Source organism: Podarcis erhardii (genome assembly GCF_964252035.2).
Source record: "Podarcis erhardii genome assembly, chromosome: 15".
NCBI classification, from domain to species: domain Eukaryota; kingdom Metazoa; phylum Chordata; class Lepidosauria; order Squamata; family Lacertidae; genus Podarcis; species Podarcis erhardii.
Window position 1 is genome coordinate 36,271,463 of NC_138505.1, and position 20,709 is coordinate 36,292,171.

The window sequence follows — 20,709 nt, forward strand, 5'->3', positions numbered from 1 at the left end:
AAGTACAGACTCAATTAAATGACATCAGAATATTGGATTTTTTAAAAAAAAATAATTCACTCCATTATTCATCGGCAGTTACGCCACTTTAGAAGCTTCTGCAAATATACAAAATAAAAGGAAGAGCAAGAGGCCATGCAGGAGCCAAGTGAAAGACAAGTTATTGAGATGAGAAGATAGAAGTCCAGAAGAGCCAAATTAGGACTGGCAGGAGTCCTAATTCAGTCTGCAAATCTGCTTTCCCTAAAATGCACACCCTGCAGTCAAAGATGCAGCTGCAAAGGAACTATAAGGAGTCTTAAAGCATGCTCCCAATTATTCCTTGACAGGCAAGGATTGCTGTCAGAGCTGATCAACCAATGGGCACTGACAGCAAGCTCTGTTGAGACAAAGAACTCTGCAGCTGATCCCTGTCCAAAGTTGGGTTTGCCGGAAGTGCACGTAGTGTTTGAATTTGGATTTGATATCCCGCTTTATCACTACCCGAAGGAGTCTAAAAGCGGCTCACAATCTCCTTTCCCTTCGTCCCCCACAACAAACAGTCTGTGAGGTGAGTGGGGCTGAGAGACTTCAGAGAAGTGTGACCAGCCCAAGGTCACCCAGCAGCTGCATGTGGAGGAGCAGGGAATCAAACCCAGTTCACCAGATTACGAGTCCACCGCTCTTAACCACTACACCACACTCCTACGTAGTATAGGGCTTGCTGTAAGCTGATATTGTGGCTTGTCTCAGGTGCTGCACAAGTGTTAAAATTGACTGGGGGAGGAGCTCACCAGATCACACCAGACTTCAAAATGACACCAGGTGATTTACAGGTGAGCAGCAGGGGAGTGGAAGGAGCTGTGGGAGATCAGGAGGAGGTGAAGGAGCTCTAGGGTTGGCTGGGTACAAGGCGTTATGGGGAGTAGCAGGAGCTGGGGGTGAGCTGTAAAGGGTAAGGAATAGACAAAAGGGCGAGGGGTTAGGTGGGGTTGGTGCGCAATGAGAACAGGAGCAGCACTGAGAATTGCATGCTACATTTCTGCTTTCTTATTTGAAAATCAACAAGCCCCTTGGAAGTTACGGAAAACGGAGGTGTAAATTCTCGATCAATATGTTTATCCTTCCATTTGCCGGTAAGCCCCACAGCCATCTCCTCTTATCACAGGAGGTACAGCAGCCTGATCAATAATAAAACATCAGCAGAGGGGATTGCTGCACAGAGCCACGCAGAGGAGCGAGCTCCCTCTTAATCCCTGGCAAAAAAAAAGAAAATAAAACACCCATCCTTTGCAACCTCCTTGAGCAATTCAAGTGATTAAGCAACGGTTCCCTGTAATTTAATGCACGGGTATAATTAAAGCGCTGTAATACATTCACGTATCAGTAACTCAGTCATGAACCTGCAACTCCCATCTAGAAAGATTAAATTCATTACAGCCGACAGATGCACCCTGAGCAGCCATCTGAACCTAACAGACCTGCTTTAACTACCCTCCTTTGATCAAGTGTTAAAAGGCTGCGGGAGCATCAAAGTACACTTCCGGAACTGGGAAGCAGAGTTTGAATCTCTTCCCATTGTTAAAAAGGAGAAGAAGGAAGAAGCTGTTTAAAAAACGTAACAGGGGAGGATGATATGTGCATAACAGCTGCCTGGTCTAGGCCCCAGAATGTAGCTGGGGAAAAGGGATTAAGCAATGGTTTGGGCTACCTGTTCTTGAATTGTGAATCAGTTAAGATCAAATGTGCTCTTGAAAGCAACATATTCCTCTGATTCTGGAAATGTGGATTTAGCTGTTTGCTTTGGAGATATCGCATAGATTTAGGGGTATACTGGTCTGAATTAGGGATGGGGAGAATTTTTCTTCTTCTGCATTTTAATGAGGAGCTACCCGATCTTCACTTCTCAAATCAAAATGCGAATGGAAACTCAGCTATGATTCAACATTTGAACTTCTTCTGCAACGCCACTCCCAGGCCCAGTAATGTGTACCAGGTGTGTATATTTTAGGGGGAAGGGTGAATTAAAAGCCATAAATAGGTGAAAAGAGCTTACAGAATGCATTACACTGGGGAAATTTGCTTGCAAAACCAAGTTTCAAAACTGCATATTAAAATGTGTTGGGGGGTTGTGCCAAAATGCTAACAGATTTTCACAATGATTATTATTATTATTATTATTTTAATGCAAATTGCTTCAGGAATGTAGAGAACTGAATTTAAGATTGTAAAAGAGAGAGAGAGAGAGAGAGAGAGAGTCAACATTGACAAATTCATCCATCCTTTGTCTGAATGTTCTACTGTTCCCCTTTTGTGATAGCCACTGTTTTATATCAATCTTTGGAGTATGACTGGCTAAAATAGGGTGTGAAGCTTGTATGGTTTATTTACTCCTCTCTCATAATTTAAATTCTAGGGAGTCCCCAGAGGATTGGGCCAAAGCAGTATGGTACAGCCTGGAAAGTGACTAGCAGTGCCTAATGGTGCCATATTTTGAAGAGCAAAAAAGACAACACTATGACGTCCATTCAAAGCAAATAAATGCAATTTGTCTCAAATTTTACCCCTGGGAAAGAGGACATGTCCTGGAAAAAGAGGACACATGGCAACCCTAGTGCTGCAGGCTGATGTCATCCTCACTGGGTTCTCCTGGCCACTTTCCATCCAGCACATGCAGCATCCAGCCACCATCCAAGTGGCAATCAAGGAGTGCATTCTGACCCCATGACATGCACCACTATTTGCAGGAAGACACTATTCCTGTGTTGTTATGACCATGAGTCAGTCTCTCTCTCTCCATATATATATATATATATGGAGAGAGAGAGAGAGAGACTGACTCATGGTCATAACAACACAGTAATAGTATATATATATTATCACCCTCTATGGCTTGAAGCCAAACTGCACCTTGTGACACAGTCCTTGTTGGGTTGGAAGCCTTGTTGAAGCCACTCCAGATTCTCACAGATCTTTTTTTAAAAACAACAACAACCCAGTGCTGCGCTGAACCTTCACAGCACCTTTTTTTGACCATTTTGTGATAGGTGGAGGCAAGTCTTTCTCAAAGGGTAAGGTGGGCTGCGTTTTCCTTACTTAAGTTAATGAGGTGACCAGGGGGTCTTTTCAGACCGAACACGCCTTAAAGGTAAAGGTAAAGGGTCCCCTGACTGTTAAGTCCAGTCACGGACGACTCTGGGGTTGCGGCGCTCATCTTGCTTTACTGGCTGAGGGAGCCGGCGTTTGTCTGCAGAAGCTTCCGGGTCATGTAGCCAGCATGACTAAGCTGCTTCTGGTGAAACCAGAGCAGCGCATGGAAACCCGTTTACCTTCCCTCCGGAGCAGTACCTATTTATCTACTTGCATTCTGATGTGCTTTCGAACTGCTAGGTTGGCAGGAGCAGGGACCGAGCAACGGGAGCTCACCCCATCGCGGGGATTCAAACTGCCGACCTTCTGATCGGCAAGTCCTAGGCTCTGTGGTTTAGACCACAGCACCACCAGTGTCCCAAAACACACCATAGTAGCCCAGAACTAGCTCATAGCAGTGTTTTCCAAAGGTGCCAAGTTCAACTTCACTTCCTTGAATGGTCATGTGATGTCTGCAGGCTCAACTACATCTGCCAGCTAGCATCTCTCTGCTTCATAGACTCCTAAAACTGGAAGGGATCTTGAAGGGATCACCTGGTCCAACCTTCCCTGTTCATTGCAGAGTCTGTAATGCATGATACATCCTTGACAAACAGCTATCCACTCCACCACGCAAGGAAGGAGTTATAGCAACGTCAAAGCCTTTTCAAGGGTTGTGTTGTAGTTCACATCAACAGGATTTAGCCATAGACTTCAAACTGCCTTCCTCCCCCACCCCCCCATCAACATCCCTAATATGCATGAATGATAAATAGAAAAATGGGGTGCACTTACTACAATTACAAACAGGGCTGGGGCCACAAAAGCCCAGATTGTGCCATTCTTCAGCGAAAGCCAGCAGCTGCAAAGAGAAAGCAGAAGACTTACAAGGTTGCTCAGGACTACATATTCAAAACATCCAATGTTCTCCCTCCCCTAGTACAAGGGCTCTTGTGCTAGCGGATAGGTAAAGGTAAAGGGACCCCTGACCATTAGGTCCAGTCATGACCGACTCTGGGGTTGCGGCGCTCATCTCGCTTTACTGGCTGAGGGAGCCAGCGTGCAGCTTCCGGGTCATGTGGCCAGCATGACTAAGCCGCTTCTGGCGAACCAGAGCAGTGCACGGAAACGCCGTTTACCTTCCTGCCTGGAGCGGTACCTATTTATCTACTTGCACTTTGACGTGCTTTCAAACTGCAAGGTTGGCAGGAGCAGGGACCGAGCAACAGGAGCTCACCCCATCACAGAGATTTGAACCGCCGACCTTCTGATCGGCAAGTCCTAGGCTCTGTGGTTTAACCCACAGTGCCACCTGCATCCCGTGCTAGTGGATGGGTGAGTTTTAATGTTGCACAACAGAGGAATCCAACACAACAGCAGAAACTGGCCACACAGCTAGCAGAAGCTCAGGCAACAGATTGCACAGCCCATTGTGCAACAAAGCAACCTGCTTATGCAACAACATCCCGCTGGTATAAAACATTTCACTAAGGGACAAGTATACCACAAAATGATTTTTGACTTAGTACTACACTGGATGCAACTCCAGGTTCTTAATGTTCAGGGCCAGCCCCATCTTGAGCCATACTGAGCCGCTTGAGTCTGGTGGTGGAACCTGAGTGGCAGAATGTACCCCCTGCCTCCAGGGACCCCTAGCTAACAGGACCAGTGGTCAGGGATGATGGGAATTGTAGTCCCAAACATCTGGAGGGCCGGGGTTTGCCTGTGTTAAGCCATAGGAAAAGGGTCACAAGGCGGTAGACCTATTGATTCCCCCTTCCTGCACAGCGGTTTTGGGTGGGCTTTCACTCAGACAGATACATCACAGGTGGGAAGCAGCAATTGCCTCTATTGACATGTCTCCAGGTGGTGGTGCTGGGGCAAATATACAGAAACACATGCAATTTGTCATTTGTTTGGCAGCTGAAATGGGTAACATGTCATTCATCAAAGAACAACTTGCTGTGAGCATTACTTTTTCAAAGAGCAAGGGGAGGGGGGCGGGGAGTAATCCAGATTCTCTCTTCCAGCTGTCAGCAAAGAAGAGGAGGCAGTATGTGACTTATTTATAATTCTTTCAGATGTAAATAGAGACATGGAGGAGAAATTCTGTTCAATTCACATTTTAATGCAAATGTATCTAATTCACATTTGTGAACCAAAACACAACTATCCCCCCCCCACCAAAACATCACTCTTTTGCCCTTTTCCATGTGTTGCAATGCAGTTGTCCAATCAAAAAGAAGTCTTCAGAAAAGTGTGCAAAAAATGCATACATTGGTGAAAACCCAAATGCATTATGTTAGGGAAATTTGTTTGCATAATGTGTCTATTAAGCAAAGTTGCTAAGCAATCTCCCTTTTAAAAAATGCATTATTGTATGCTGTTTTCACTAATATAGTCATTTTTATGCATAATTTATCCTAGTATGTGCATTGTTTACACATCACTTGGCTGGAGAACTGGGCTACAAAATTCAGAGAAGTGTGAGTGTAGAAAAATGGTTGTGTTTCAGCTTGCTTGTTGTTCTGGAAAGTACAAATTAGGTAGGTTCATCTCTACATGTGAACTGAAGTAAATTTCTCCTCCAGTGGGTCTAAGGCCCTTCTTATTCTCATCTCTCTTTTTTGTCTTTGTCCTTCAAGGGGAGAGAGAGAAAGAGGCTTCTCTCTCTTTTCATGGCATGGAGGAAGTGGCTAGAAATAAGCTTTTCTCCAACTGAAATGCCCAATGTGGGGGCTATCCAACGAATCAGATCAGCACATGCTTGTTAGTTTCTGTTTTGCCACTGAGCAGCTGCTTGGAGTCACAGGACTCTGTTTACATTCCAGAGACAGTCCAGGCTATTGGAAGCCTCACGGGAGACTAGAGACGGATGTGACGTTATTGGTTTCCTGTTTCCTTTGTTCCTTTGTTTCAGTTGCTCTCTGCTTTCATACAGAGAGGATGTCTTTTCTGTCTGCGTAGCTTAGAAATAAAACTCTTTACAATGTAGCCCAAACCTCCTGTCTCTTTCCTATGCTGGAAACTCTGCTGAATGGAATGTCCCTTGGAGCCTTATCAAAGGTTCAGGTCGTTATGCATCGGGAGGCGATTCCAAAGGACTTGGGGAAAGAAAATGAGCTTTATCAGCTTGGCCGAGCGGAGATCCTGACAGTGATTGAGATAAGATGAAGTGCTTCTTCACACAGTGCATAATCCCTTTGTGAAATCTACTGCCACAAGTTGTGGACGGCCATCCTGACTTGGCCCCAGACACACTGATTAGATGTTTGGAAGCTGTGGCTGGATGGTTACATGGGAGCTGGTTGAAGATAAATCCTTCAAAGACAGGTCCTTTGGCTGGGTCGGGACGATATGGGATGGGGGGGGCAACTCCCATCTCCTGCGGGGGCACAATTAGTGCCAGCGCCATCCTTTAAGAGTTTGGGTGTAATCCTCGACACCTCTCTTTCTATAGAGGCGCAGATTGCAGCTATAACAAAGGCGGCATTTTTTCATCTCCGCCAAGCTAAGCAGTTAGCTCCTTACCTCTCTCGCCCTGACCTAGCCCCTGTGATTCACACGACGGTCACCTCCAGGCTTGACAATTGTAACTCACTCTACGTGGGGCTGCACTCCAGCAGATGCAGAATGCTGTGGCGAGACTTCTTACGGGATCCTTGCCGTGGGATCACATTCACCCAGTGCTATACCAGCTGCACTGGCTCTCGGTGGAGTACAGGATCAGGTTTAAGGTGCTGGTTTTAACCTTTAAAGCCCTATACGACCTAGGACCCTCATACCTACGGGACCACCTCTACTGGTATGTCCCACAGGGGACCTTAAGGTCTTCAAATAAAAACATCTTGAAGATCCCAGACCACAGGGAGGTTAGACTGGCCTCGACCAGAGCCAGGGCTTTTTCGGCTGTGGCTCCGATCTGGTGGAACGCTCTGTCACAAGAGACTAGGGCCCTGCGGGACTTGACATCTTTCCAAAGGGCCTGCAAGACAGAGCTGTTCCTCCAGGCCTTTGGCCAAGGAATAGTCTGACCCCCTTTCTCCTTCTGTAATCCTTATAGAACTCTAACCCAATGGTTGCCATTAATTTGATTCTGAATTGATTTTAGAATGTATTTTAATTAATTGACTGTGTGATTTTCTGTACACTGTGCTATTTTTACCTGTTGTTAGCCACTCTGATCCTGGAATTGGCCAGGGAGGGCAGGATACAAATAAAAAATGATGGTGGTGGTGGTGGCATTACAAAGACATTAGATAGATTTGGGAAGGATGGCCTGTCAATAGCAAGCAGACATGATATGGCTCTATACTACCTCCAGGATCAGAGGCAGCAAGGGCTGTTCATCTTCATGTCCTGCTTACGGTGTCCTGTAGGCATCTCTAGTTCAGTGTTTCCCAACCTTGGGCCTCCAGCTGTTTTTGAACTACAACTCCCATCATCCCTGACTAGCAAGACCAGTGGCAAGGGATGATGGGAATTGTAGTCCAAAAACAGCTGGAGGCCCAAGGTTGGGAAACACTGCTCTAGTTGACCACTGTCACAAAGAGGGCGCTACTTGATAGGCCTTTGGTCTGGTGCAGCAGGGCTCTTCTTTTATAGACCTCACCAACCAATTGTTTGAACTTGGTTTGCGTCAATCCTCCCATCAGTTACATTTCAAAATGGAATGGATATGCTTGACTATGGACATTTCAAGGGTAGAATCAGTAACCCTCAAATCTGTGTATTACTGCTCCATGGGGTGAGCTTCTGCAGGGATATAGTTGAAATGCTTCCTGGACAGGAAAGGATACGTGGACTCCTCCGTTCAGGAAGGAGCTTACTGTTCAGGCTGAGAAATTGCCTGGGCAATGGTGGTCTGAAACAGCTGTGGCAGGTTGTCCAATGCCCACCCACTGTTGGACCCAAACAGTTCTTCTATGTTTCAGAACTTACTTGTCTTCTCCATAGCTTTCCACAGCTGACGTTACTGAGATGACGCAGAGCAGCAGTGGACAGCCTGCAAAATTCAAAAGAAGGAGAAGGAGAAGAAATTTGTTAGACCAATTTATTCGTGTATGCAACTACAGCAGCAAGAATGTTACTTGCCCCAAAGTGGAAAGAAATAGAAGTCTCAGTAAAGGAAGAACGGATACGAGAACTGATGGACTTTGCAGAAATGGAGAAACTTACCAGAAGAAATCAAGATAACAAACATTTTATAAAAGAATGGAAATGGTTTATTGAATATTTACAGATAAATTGTAAACAGATAAAAAACATTAGCGGGATTATTGTAATAACCTGCAGTCTTATAAGAGTATATATTTACAGCAGATAATTAAATGAGTAAGTCAAATGAATTTAGATATGCAGAAGATACTACAAAATAGATTTAAGGAACCACAGGAAGAGTGAGAAGGAAGTCAAATTTTGAAATGTGAAATTGATTGTAAAACTAATGAAATGTATAAATTTGGAAAGCATAAATAAAAAACTAAAAGAAAAGAAAGGAATTTGTTAGACCATTCTTTCTTCTTACTGAAGAAAACAACAACAACAACAGAATAGACTTGCTTCCTCTAATTCCTTTCTGTCACAAGAAGGCTTATATGTCCCATGTCAGTACAAAGTCTATCAAATCTATCTATCATCTATCTATCTATCTATCTATCTATCTATCTATCTATCTATCATCTATCTATATCTATCTATCTATTATACCCTGCCATTTTCGCTGACAGGGACTCAAGACAGCTTACAGATAAAAAGAACAGCTAAAACGTAGGGGGGGAATCATTAAACACAATTAAACATTGATAGAATCAAAACTATATATATATATGCATAAAAATCTATTAAGACCATACAACTAATTACAATACAAATAGCACTGCATCAGTCCTTTAATAAAGGGACAAGATCCAGAGGTGGCTGGTGCCCCTTGGGACTGGTGGGGTGGAAAGCAGGGAGCCCCACCTGCAGATGGGGCCACAGACAGGCAGACAATTGATTCTGTCTTTCTCCCCGTCTTCCGAGTTCTACAATCACAGCACTGGCACTAAGGAGGAGGAAGCCAATGGGAGGTTACCACCAAATGAAATGGTTGAAGGTCAGAAAACAGGCAGATGAGGACTGGTTGAGGGCAGACTGAGGTTGCTGGAGCAGTGCCCCATTTGCCCTATTCAGTGGCCCCCTTCTGAAGTTCATTTTATTTTGTTATTATATTCTAACCCCACTTTTACTCCAAGGAGCTCAAGGTGGCATACACCCTTCTCCTCCCTCTCCATTTTATCCTCACAAGAAGCTTGTGGAGTAGGTTGGGCTGAGGGACAGTGACTGGCCCAAGGTCACCCAGTGAGCTTCATGGCTGAGTGGTCTCAAAGGTTCAACTCCAACACTCTAACCACAACTGCTGGGGAAGGTTAGTGGCTAAGGCTGAAATCTTATACACATTTACATGCGAGTAAGTCTCATTGAAAGGGACATGGGTGACACTGTGGTCTAAACCACTGAGCCTAGGGCTTGCCGACCAGAAGGTCAGCAATTAGAATCCCCAGAACGGGGTGAGCTCCTATTGCTCGGTCCCAGCTCCTGCCAACCTAGCAGTTCAAAAGCACATCAAAGTGCAAGTAGATAAATAGGTACCACACTGACAGGAAAGTAAACGGTGTTTCCGTGCACTGCTCTGGTTTGCCAGAAGCAGCTTAGTCATGCTGGCCACATGACCCAGAAGCTGTATGTTGGCTCCCTCGGCCAGTAAAGCGAGATGAGCGCTGCAACCCCAGAGTCATCCATGACTGGACCTAATGGTCAGGGGTCCCTTTACCTTTACCTTTAAGTCTCATTGAACAGAATGGGATTCATGTCTGCATAAAAGAAGATCCTCAGTAAAGTGTGGAGAATTCAGTTACAGAGGTATAAGAGTACACAATCTGAAACTCTGAAACTCACAGGGACTTTTGGAAGCAAAGGAAGTCTAGAACGTAAAAGTACTCAATTTAAAAGTAGCGATGGAAGGAGTGGACACACACTGCTAGTCTTATATTTGGGTTTAGTTTTTTGTTTTTTTTCTGCAGGGGATATTAAGAGCTTTTTTGCAATTATGAAAATATATCTATCTATATCTATATCTATATCTATATCTATATCTATATCTATATCTATATCTATATCTATATCTATATCTATATCTATATCTCTATATATATATATTCCATCCAAGTACCAAGCATAAAATCTGCAATGATACCTCTGGAATCCAAATGTAGCACCTGATATCCTGTCCATTTTTCTTCTATTCATTGTTAGTGGATAATGCTAATAGATAAAATGACACACATATTTTACCAGGGTTTGAATAATTTGGAACTGCATTATTGTATAAATAAGTAAGAGAGAGAGAGAGAAATCATTAACATTTCTTTTTAAATAATCAGAATGCAAATTTTAAAACTAGCTGCAACAATTTTGAGGCAGTATAATAATGTTACAGAAATGCTTTGGGAAAGTGAATGTTAAGGGAGCTTGAATGAATTATAGCATTTTGAATATAATCTTCTTATATTTCCTAATATGATTTCTATGTATTCATTCTTGAAGGCACGTTTCCTCTCCAAAAGAGCTTATACCCCCAAATACAACTAGATCTTCTAAACAATAAACAAAAAAAGCCTTTCAATACTTCTGACAGCAATAGTCTTCTGCAAGAATCCTCTATTTTCGCAAGTCTGTTTACCAGCAATGAAAAGAGGTCCCATTTTCATTATTTGGGGTGGGGGAGCTTTGACTTAGATCCTCAACCTCGGCCCTCCAGATGTTTTTGGCCTACAACTCCCATGAACCGTAGCTAGAGGACCAGCGGTCAGGATGATGGGAATTGTAGTCTCAAAACATCTGGAGGGAGGAGGTTGAGGAAGCCTGACTTAGATGGAAGTGACTTCAATGGCAGCTGTACTTCCCAGTTCCTCAACAGCCCAATGTGCAACCACTGGTGGAGGAAGAGAAGTGCGGGGGGAGTGCACCGCCCCCAGCAACTTCGATTCCGGTGCGGTGCCATCGTGGCTGCCCCCCACCTGCCCTCGGCGCCACACCCTCACAAGCAGTGTGCCACGCCCCCAGTACGCACACCATGCCCCTGTGGGTGGAGCACATGCCCCCGGGATGCATGCCAGCCCTGCTCCCACCTGCTCTCCACCACCAGTGCCGGAGCATGAAGCTCTGCCATTGCGTGAAACATTTATTTCCTCCACTCACCCATGCAGAGTGAGGACAATGTGATACAAGAATCACTGCCCTCACTTTTAATTGACTTCATTTGCCTTCAGTGCTACCAGCAGGAAAAATCTGAGGAGGTAGAGGGAGGAAGGAACTGGATGGTGGGCACTCAGGGATGGAGGAGATAGATCCTCCCCAGGGCCCAATTTAGGTTTGATGAGGCCCTCAGCTACTGAAGGTAATGGGGCCCCTTATATGTCCAGCTGTCCTTTGTCAACAACAAATTGTCGCTGTTTTTTGTGTTGAATATATGCTATACGGTAATTTATGGACCTAATAGGTATCTAAAGGATGTGGGTGGTACTGTGGGTTAAACCACAGAGCCTAGGGCTTGCCAATCAGAAGATTGGCTGTTGAAATCCCTATGACGGGGTGAGCTCCCGTTTCTCGGTCCCTGCTCCTGCCAACCTAGCAGTTCAAAAGCACGTCAAAGTGCAAGTAGATAAATAGGTACCACTCCGGCGGGAAGGTAAACAGCATTTCCATGCACTGCTCTGGTTTGCCAGAAGTGGCTTAGTCATGCTGGCCACATGACCCGGAAGCTGTATGCCGGCTTCCTCAGCCAATAAAGCGAGATGAGCACCGCAACCCCAGAGTCGTTCGCGACTGGACCTAATGGTCAGGGTTTCCTTTACCTTTATCTTAATAGGTATCTAAAGCCATTTGCACATAACAAAATATGTATTTTATCACAGTTATTGTTGAACTGAAATACAATTAAGAAGAATATTAATAGTGAAATACAATTAAGAAGAATTATTGGGGGGGCAAGAGAGTGGGGCCCTAAGCTATAGCTTGTTTAGCTTATACGTAAATCTGGCCCTGATCCTCCCCTTTACATGTGAGGAAAGAGCTCTGTCTCCAGAACCCTCCTGCAGAGGGCATGGACTCATCACAGGGAGAGAAGCTAGAGGGAGGGGCTGAACAGGAGAAGCTGGTCGTGGAGCAGCAGGAGGACTTAAGAACATAAGAAGAGCCTGCTGGATCAGGCAATGATCCACCTAGTCAAGTATCCTGTTTGCACAATGGCCAACCAGAAGCCTATGGGAAGCCAGCAAGCTGGATTTAAGAACAAGAGGACTTTTCCCTGCTATGGTTTCCAACAACTGGCATTTGGAAGCAGTCCTGCTTCCAGCTGTGGAGGCAGAGGACAGCCATCATGGCTAATGGCAGTGACAGTCGTGTCGCTGAGAACCAGGTCCACCAGTCCAAGCACCAGCATGTGTGTTTGGGCACAGAAGACTCATAGAGCAAGAGAGTCCCATACGTGAGCTCGCCCCACCTCATCTTTAAAAGTTTGGTCGTAGGGGTATATCTGTTAGAATTCCTGCTCCGTGACTGTAGTCATGGGATTGTTGTCTATCACACGACGGTATATGTTTTGACTCCACAGAGTGAGAAGTGACTGAAACAGGATATTTGTGTTACTGTGTTCTGTGAAGTGGGACTATTGTCCTTTGTTCTTTTCTCTTTGCTGTCTGATGCTAGAGAGAGGGGGAGCCATGTTGCAGTGCTCCGTGTGTGTTTATATGTAAATAAAGTAGATTAGCCAAAATGCTGAGTTGCTGAGGTCTGTCACACATGATGCGCAAACTCTGCGGATCCCTAAGTGTGCCAATGTCTGTTGGCATCGGTCGCTGTGATGTTCGGGCAGAAGAAAGCTTTTGATGCTCCCAAATGATCGACCAGGAGGGAGAGAACATGCTAGTCGGGCATGTGTCTCTACCAGGGTCCTACTCGAGTGTAGGCTGAACTCCTGACAGTATCAACTGTTGCAACATCATCTTGCTTTGCTTTCAGTTATGAATCTCTTCTCTTGCTCGTGTACCTTAGAATCTTGCCTTCTGAACCTGACGCCCGCTGATGAAATTGTACTGATTTTGGCGTGAAAAAAGATCTCACCCTTGCTTGCAAGTAGGAGTTGCTGTCATGTTTAGGGATGGGAGCCTGACAAATAAACAGAAAACCAATGGATCGGCCCCAGCGCCTTTAACAGAGTCCCCTTTTTGACACCCGAAATGCTCACTTGCAAACGTTCAGCACAGCCATAATGATTACTTTCTAGGACAGCTATATTATGTTAACTGACCCTTGTGAAGGAAGAGGGTAAACTTGCTGATGGCCAGGAGTTGCAATTTGTCCAGAAAACCTGATCAATAAACGTGGCCCTGAACCGCGGTTATTAAAAGGTGATCGCTGGCCTTGCTGCTGTAGGTAACAATATTCTGTATCTTTGATCCAGCTTCCCAGAAAGAAAAGAAAAATCTAATCTTTCTTGCTTCTGCTCTCAGCACTGCCTCCCAGGAAAAGCAATATCACCCTCAACTCCTTTAATAACACTCCAGAGTCAATGGCTCCCAATCCAAGCCGCTAAAAATAGCTTCCAAAACAGAAAGTACAACGAAGTCTCCCTGGAGATAATATGATCGGCACAGTTACCGCATAAAAATGTCACCAGCCAGTTACTCTCTCTTGAGAGCTACCAAAGGGAGGTGGGGGAAGGGAGAGTGTTGTGCATAAAAACTATTGAGTTTTAAGATCCCATCCTACTGTTCTAGTAGGGGTGATTTGCTCAAATGAATGGCAACCAATAACCCTAAAAGAGGGAGAATGAAACTGCATGTTTTTGGGGAAGGATAATCATGTTGCAATGCATGTTGGGAGAAAAGGTTTGCTTTCACAAGGCTGCATAGGTCCCAGGGCTGAATAGAATAGAATAGAATAGAATAGAATAGAATAGAATAGGTCTGTGAAGTTTATCTTGTCCAACGCAGGAATATTTTAGCCCAACGCGGTGCTCAAACAGATGACCCTGTGATTAAGATCCATGTGTTTATGCCGGAGAACATGAGAGGTAGATTTTACCTGTTTGCTAACTTTACTTATATAGGTCTATGTTCCCAGGGTCTCTAACACAGGGGTGGGGGACATTATTTTATCCCAAGGGCCACATTTCCTTCTGGGCCACCTTCTGGGGTCCACATGCCAGTGGTGGGCAGCGCTAGAGGCAAAGGTGAGTAGAACAAGAGATGCACATTTTACCTCTATCCATTAGGCTATTTTCCACACACATCCTTCTCCGTTCTCCATCCAGGGAAGCAAGAGGCTTCGCCAGAGTTCAACAATACATTCCAGTCAGGCAAAGGCATCTCAGGAGGATGCAAATGCGAGGCCCTGTGAGTCTTCTGTGCCCAAACAAACATGGTGGTGCTTGGGCTGGTGCAGAAGACTCAAGGTGGGACTCAGGAGAGAGTGCAGCCTGGAGGCAGGCCCGGGGGCCATATGAGAGGCCCCTGAGCCCAGTGCTTTTTTCCTGGGGATACTCAAGGGTACACAGCACCAGTACCTTCTACCCCCCCCCATGTTAAAAGTGTGGTGCTCACTGTAACAACTTCATGGTGAGTACCAACAGCTTTCCCCCCTAAATAAAAGCACTGTCTAAACCTGAAGTTCCCTAAAGTTCCCAAATTGGAGTCAATTTGATTACCCCCCCCCTTTCTTTTTTCCTTTCTCCTCCTGTGATGAGGCTGCATTTTTAATGTTTTAAATGTTGTATTTTAATCTTGTTTTTAAGTTGTATTCATTCAACTTGTTTTTATTATTGGTTGTTAGCTACCCTGAGCCCAGGGAGGGCGGGTTATAAATAAAATTTCTTATTATTATTTATTATTATTCCAGACAAGAAAGCTGTATTGAACTTCCATCCCTATTACAGTAATTTCATGGTCTACACCTTTTAAAAGATGCTCAAAAGACGGCAGAGAAGACTACTGGCCGATTTTGACCGGCAAATAATTGCACAGGGCCTGAGTGACAGGCAAGCAAACAAACAGGTTGAAGAGGAGCAGCAGGTCCAGGGGGGCTCTTGTTAGTCACACACACACACATGGGTGTAGGTCCTCAGCAGATGCCCATGCATGCCAATCCATGTTGCCAGCCTTCCAGTGGCCCCAGCCCAAGGACCAACAGTTGCTGTAGCTTCGTGGCAGGTGAACTAATTTGCATGCAGAAGGTGGAGGTTTCAATCCTTGCCATCGCCAGCTAGGGCTGGGGAAAATTCTCTCCCTAAAACCCATGGAGAGCCACTGCCAGTCAGTGTAAACAATACTGAGCTAGGTAGACTAATGGTCTGGGTCACAGAGTAATAAAGGTAAAGGGACCCCTGACCATTTGGTCCAGTCGTGACCGACTCTGGGGTTGCAGTGCTCATCTCACTTTACTGGCTGAGGGAGCCAGGGTACAGCTTCCGGGTCATGTGGCCAGCATGACTAAGCCGCTTCTGGCGAACCAGAGCAGTGCACGGAAATGCCGTTTGCCTTCCCGCTGGAGCAGTACCTATTTATCTACTTGCACTTTGACATGCTTTCGAACTGCTAGGTTGGCAGGAGCAGGGACCGAGCAACGGGAGCTCACCCCGTCACGGGGATTCAAACCGCCGACCTTCTGATCAGCAAGTCCTAGGCTCTGTGGTTTAACCCACAGCGCCACATAGAATCATGGAAATATAGTGTTGGAAGGGACCTCCGAGGGTCATCTAATCTGACTCCCTATAAGGCAGCTTCCTATGTTGTACTCGCCTCCCTTTCTCTGAGACAGAATGACATGTTAAGTATCAGAAAGTTGTCCCGTGGCTGTAGGTGGGGAGGGGGCACAATTTTGGCCCATCGCTACCCAAAGGATAAATGTTGCTGTTTCCTCTGTCTCATCAATAAACTTTCTGTCTTTGGAGGGAGGTTCTCTCTTTGTCCTTCTTCGAAGTGAAAACATCAAATATCTGTGCAATCTGCTCTGTGCTTTGAGGGATGAAGTGGGTTTAAATTGGGGAGGGAAAATAATAAACAAATGCGCAGGAAAATATCAATGCCGAAACATTCATTCCGCAGAAACATTTCAGACAAGTCTGTTTAGGTGGTATATAGCGTTAACCTGCTTGCTTTACCCAGAGCATATTTGAGATGTCCCCAGGATTTAACTTGATTATTTATCAGCTTAAAACTGCACTGGAGAAGAAAATTAAATAGAGAGCTCCCTGGCAAGATAATAAAACTTATGCAGATGAAATGCCAGGCAGTCATCTGGATAACAAGAAGAACTAATTCCATGAATGTAAAATGGTCTGCAGATCACCCTGCTCAGTTCTCATCTTCTGGGTTTTAATGGAATATTAGAAGATAAACTGGCAAAATTCCGGTGGTGTTTGGTAAGCTGCGGTGGTCAAACAACTGGCGTTCATTACTCTGAAATAAACAGATAGACTCACTAAGAACCAACCATTTGAGACACCGGAAAGGGAAGAGATCAAATTCACTTAGGGCCATAATGCTGGGTTTTCTTTGATAATTCCGCCTACAGACAATGTAATTGTTAGGTTTCTGTTTGTGCCACTGTGCAGTTTTTGGAGTCACAAGACTCTGTTTACATTCGACTGTTGGAAGTCTCATAGGAGACGGGAGACGGATGTTGATGTTACTGGTTTCCTATTTCTTTGTCCCAGTTGGTTCTCTGACTTCACAGAGAGCAGATGTATATTCTTTTCTGTCTGCGTAGTTGGAAATAAAACGTAGCAATGTAGCTCATATCTCTCATCCTTCTGCTGCTGTTTGTATACTCTGCAGAATGGGATCGTGCCTGGAGTCTCAACAAAGGTTAGGTCATTAATCACCATCCAAGGAGATTCCAAAGACTTGATCGGTGGAGGAGTAGCTTGGTCGTACGGAGTTCCGACAGTAACACCCAGCACAAGGGTACTCATGAATTTCAGCACCTGCTTGGGGATTTCGTGGCTGCTGGCAAGCTGTGAGATTTGGACTATCTTATTGCACAGCAAGTTGAGATAAGCACATTATGGCCTCATAGACACAAACAAGCATTATTAACCAGGGCTGAAACAGAACCACTCGCGAAGTTTGGGTTCTGGAAACATAGCCTTGTTGATTCTTCAGTACTCCGCTTGCTGCAGAATATTTCTTTTCTTATATCTCATTAGGAGGAACTTTTACATAACACCTGCACACATTTTTAAGAATCCGGTGGTTTAGTGTGGCAGTACAGGCAATTAGAAACTCCCTGACTATTGGTATCAGGCAGGAGCCTTCGCTATACTCTGCTTGCTGCCTGCTGAAGACATTCTTTTTAAAGATAATTTTTTTCCACTAAGTTTTCAAAAGTTTTACATATATACTTCAATACATAGATTTGTCTTTTTTCAACTTCCCATCCCATTTTCCATGGCGTTTTAGTTTCTTCCCCATTGCTGCACAATGCCTTCTTCTTACAACATCACTTCAATACTGTATTCTCTCATTACTTTTGTTGATCATATCTCAAATCCTGCTCGCAAGTTCATCAAGCTATAGTATTTTCCTAAATAGTCCAAAAAGGGCTTCCAATCTTCCACCAAACAATCATCATTTGAGTCTCTTATTTTGACTGTTCACTTTGCCATTTCTTCATACCATGGGTAGGCAAACTAAGGCCCGGGGGCCGGATCCAGCCCAATTGCCTTCTAAATCTGGCCTACAGACGGTCCAGGAATCAAATGCAAATGCAAAAAAAATTACACAACTTGATTGGTGTAATTGGTGATGGCAGCAATCATGCTCTCTCCTTGCTTACAATGGGACCTCGGGTTACATACGCTTCATGTTACATACGCTTCAGGTTACAGACTCCACTAACCCAGAAATAGTACCTCAGGTTAAGAACTTTGCTTCAAGATGAGAACAGAAATCATGCTCCGGCGGCACGGCAGCAGTGGGAGGCCCCATTAGCTAAAGTGGTACCTCAGGTTAAGAACCGTTTCAGGTTAAGAACAGACCTCCAGAACAAATTAAGTTCATAACCAGAGGTACCACTGTGTGTGTGTGGATAAAATAACAATGAACAGCTGCTAGTTGTTTAGTAAGTAGCCTTCCTGGCTACCCAGACTTGTGCTAATGCCCAGCCATGGACATTGCAGCGTTTTCAGGAACTGCTTCCCCCTATGAAGGCTGAAGAGGGCGGATGACCAGGGAGCCCATTTGCAGAAAGGACACCCACGAATCCCCTCACCCTCCTTGAATGAAAGGCAAGTGAAAAACCATCAAGAACAAAAAAACACACATCCCACCCATGACTCCCTGAATTTTCCCCCCTTAGATAATATATTTGAATGCAGTTTATTTTCTCAATATTTGATGGAGAATATTAAGGGAGAGGAGAATGAAGCTTTCTTTCTTTTCTTTCTTTTTGACACAACACAAATAAAAACCAAAATATGCTTAAGCCCAATGATTTGCAAGGTTCTTTTTCTCTCTTTCTTGGGCATGCACTTGGAAAAGGTATCTCCTGCTTCTAGAAAACAGTATAGTCCAAAAGGATATTCGCTTCCAGTTTTCTGGGGAGGAATTCATCTTGCCAAATTGATTTTTTTTTTCATAGCCTCTAGGAAAGGAGGCCAGGAACTTCCTCTAGCATAACAGCAAAGAAGCAATTGCCAAGTGGCAAAATCTATCTTTCCAAGAGTTCAGAGCCCAGACTCCCACCAGTTCCTCCAAGCTGAAATCCCAAAGGAAAGCAAGCAAATAAATAAACCAAAATGGCCTGGAAGGCAGCAGAGAGGTTAAGTGAAAAAGTCCAGCAGAAACCATTTTTCAGATGACAAACCATCTTATTAAGGAGGAGGAGGAGGAGGAGGAGAGAAGAAGAAGAAGAGTTTGGATTTGATATCCCGCTTTATCACTACCCTGAGTCTCAAAGCGGCTAACAATCTCCTTTCCCTTCCTCCCCCACAACAAACACTCTGTGAGGTGAGTGAGGCTGAAAGACTTCACAGAAGTGTGACTAGCCCAAGGTCACCCAGCAGCTGTGTGTGGAGGAGCAGGGAATCGAACCCGGTTCACCAGATTATGAGTCCACTACTCTTAACCACTACACCACATAGAATCATAGAATTGTAGAGTTGGAAGAGACTCCAAGGGTCATCTAGTCCAACCCCCTGCAATGCAGGAATCTGAGCTAAAGCAGCCATGACAGATGGCCATCCAACCTCTCCTTAGAAACCTCCTTCTGAGGTCTACCACCTTCTGAGGAAGTCCCTTCCACTGTCCAACAGCTTTTACTGTCAGAAAGTTATTTCTGGTGTTGATTCAGAATCTCTCATCTTATAACTTGAAACATTGGCTCAGGTGCTTCCATCCTGAGCAGGAGAAAACAAGCTTGCTCCATTTCCCACGTGTCACATGAAAGATGGAGCAAGCTTGTTTTCCCCTGCTCAGGAGAGGAGGGCCCAAACCAATGGTGAACCGCAATGGTGTTTTTTTTAATGTGATATGTGCCACTTATCTTCTGTTCTGAATCACTTAGGCAACAGGGCAATTTCCTGACAAATCTCCAAAGAATTCTATAAGGGGAAGGCGCTTTATTTTCCCCTCTCCACCCCCTTCCTGACAACAGGAAGCTTCCATAAGCAAAGGCTCACAGTTCTGTGCACTTGGCAGAATGAACGCAAGCGGGAGATTTTGGATGAGCAGGAACATTTGGTGCACTGCCTCTCTGATTACTGCCGAATTTGTTTTACTAAACTAATTTCTCCTACGCCATCCAAGCAGATGCTGAGGTTTAAGCCAACAAATCCCTTGCTTGCAATAACACCCCTCCTCCCACCCCTTTGATCCTACATCTATTCTCCAATGCCTGCTAAGGGCAGATGCACAGTAGGGTTAAGCTGGATGTTTTCCAATAAACATTTCCAGAGCTCTTGGGAGAGGATAAAGAGTTTCTTGACCCCACCAAAGCTTACTATTCTCACTGATGATCACAGGCTGCAGCTTCATTTTTATTTTTAATGGTCTTCTTTTTTACAGTGACATCGTGATGCAGCCAAATAACATGACTGCATTGAGATGTCACTGAGGGCATGCAAGGTGAAAAGTGCTTCAGAGTAAAGGCAAGGTCTATCCAAGAAGCATTGCCCTCACTCTAAATTCCCTTGGTGATGAAATAAAAATTTTAAGGTCATATATATATATATATATATATATATATATATATATATATTAAACGTTCATAACTGCATATATAAACCACATGTCTGAAACCCCACAGAAAAAGTCCTGAAACCATTTTGTCCCTCCCAAATTGACCTCAAATATTTCTCTGCAAGGTCGAAGGAAAATGGAAAAACCTCCCCATTGTCTTTTTGTTCACAAATCCTGTCTTAAGGATATGTCTGTGTATTAACAGGGTGAGCCTGTGACCTGGCTCAGGAACTAAGTATTTGTCATTACAAAAGACTGGCCAGGCTCCACAGGGTATCCAATCAAGTGACCATTAAAGAGGTAACCTGCCAGACAGGAGATA

At 44.7% G+C, this 20,709-nt stretch overlaps 1 protein-coding gene across 2 annotated transcripts in view; it reads right to left on the minus strand.

Moving 5' to 3' along the window:
* The window catches only part of ADGRD1 (adhesion G protein-coupled receptor D1), a 270,737-nt gene that overhangs the window by 57,886 nt on the left and 192,142 nt on the right, over positions 1-20,709 (minus strand). For both annotated transcript variants that reach the window (XM_081842242.1, XM_081842243.1), the window contains 2 exons: positions 8,050-8,113; positions 3,904-3,970 (listed from right to left, as the gene is read on the minus strand). In XM_081842242.1, coding sequence (XP_081698368.1) covers positions 3,904-3,970; positions 8,050-8,113 — 131 coding nt within the window. The remainder of the gene's footprint in view (positions 1-3,903; positions 3,971-8,049; positions 8,114-20,709) is intronic.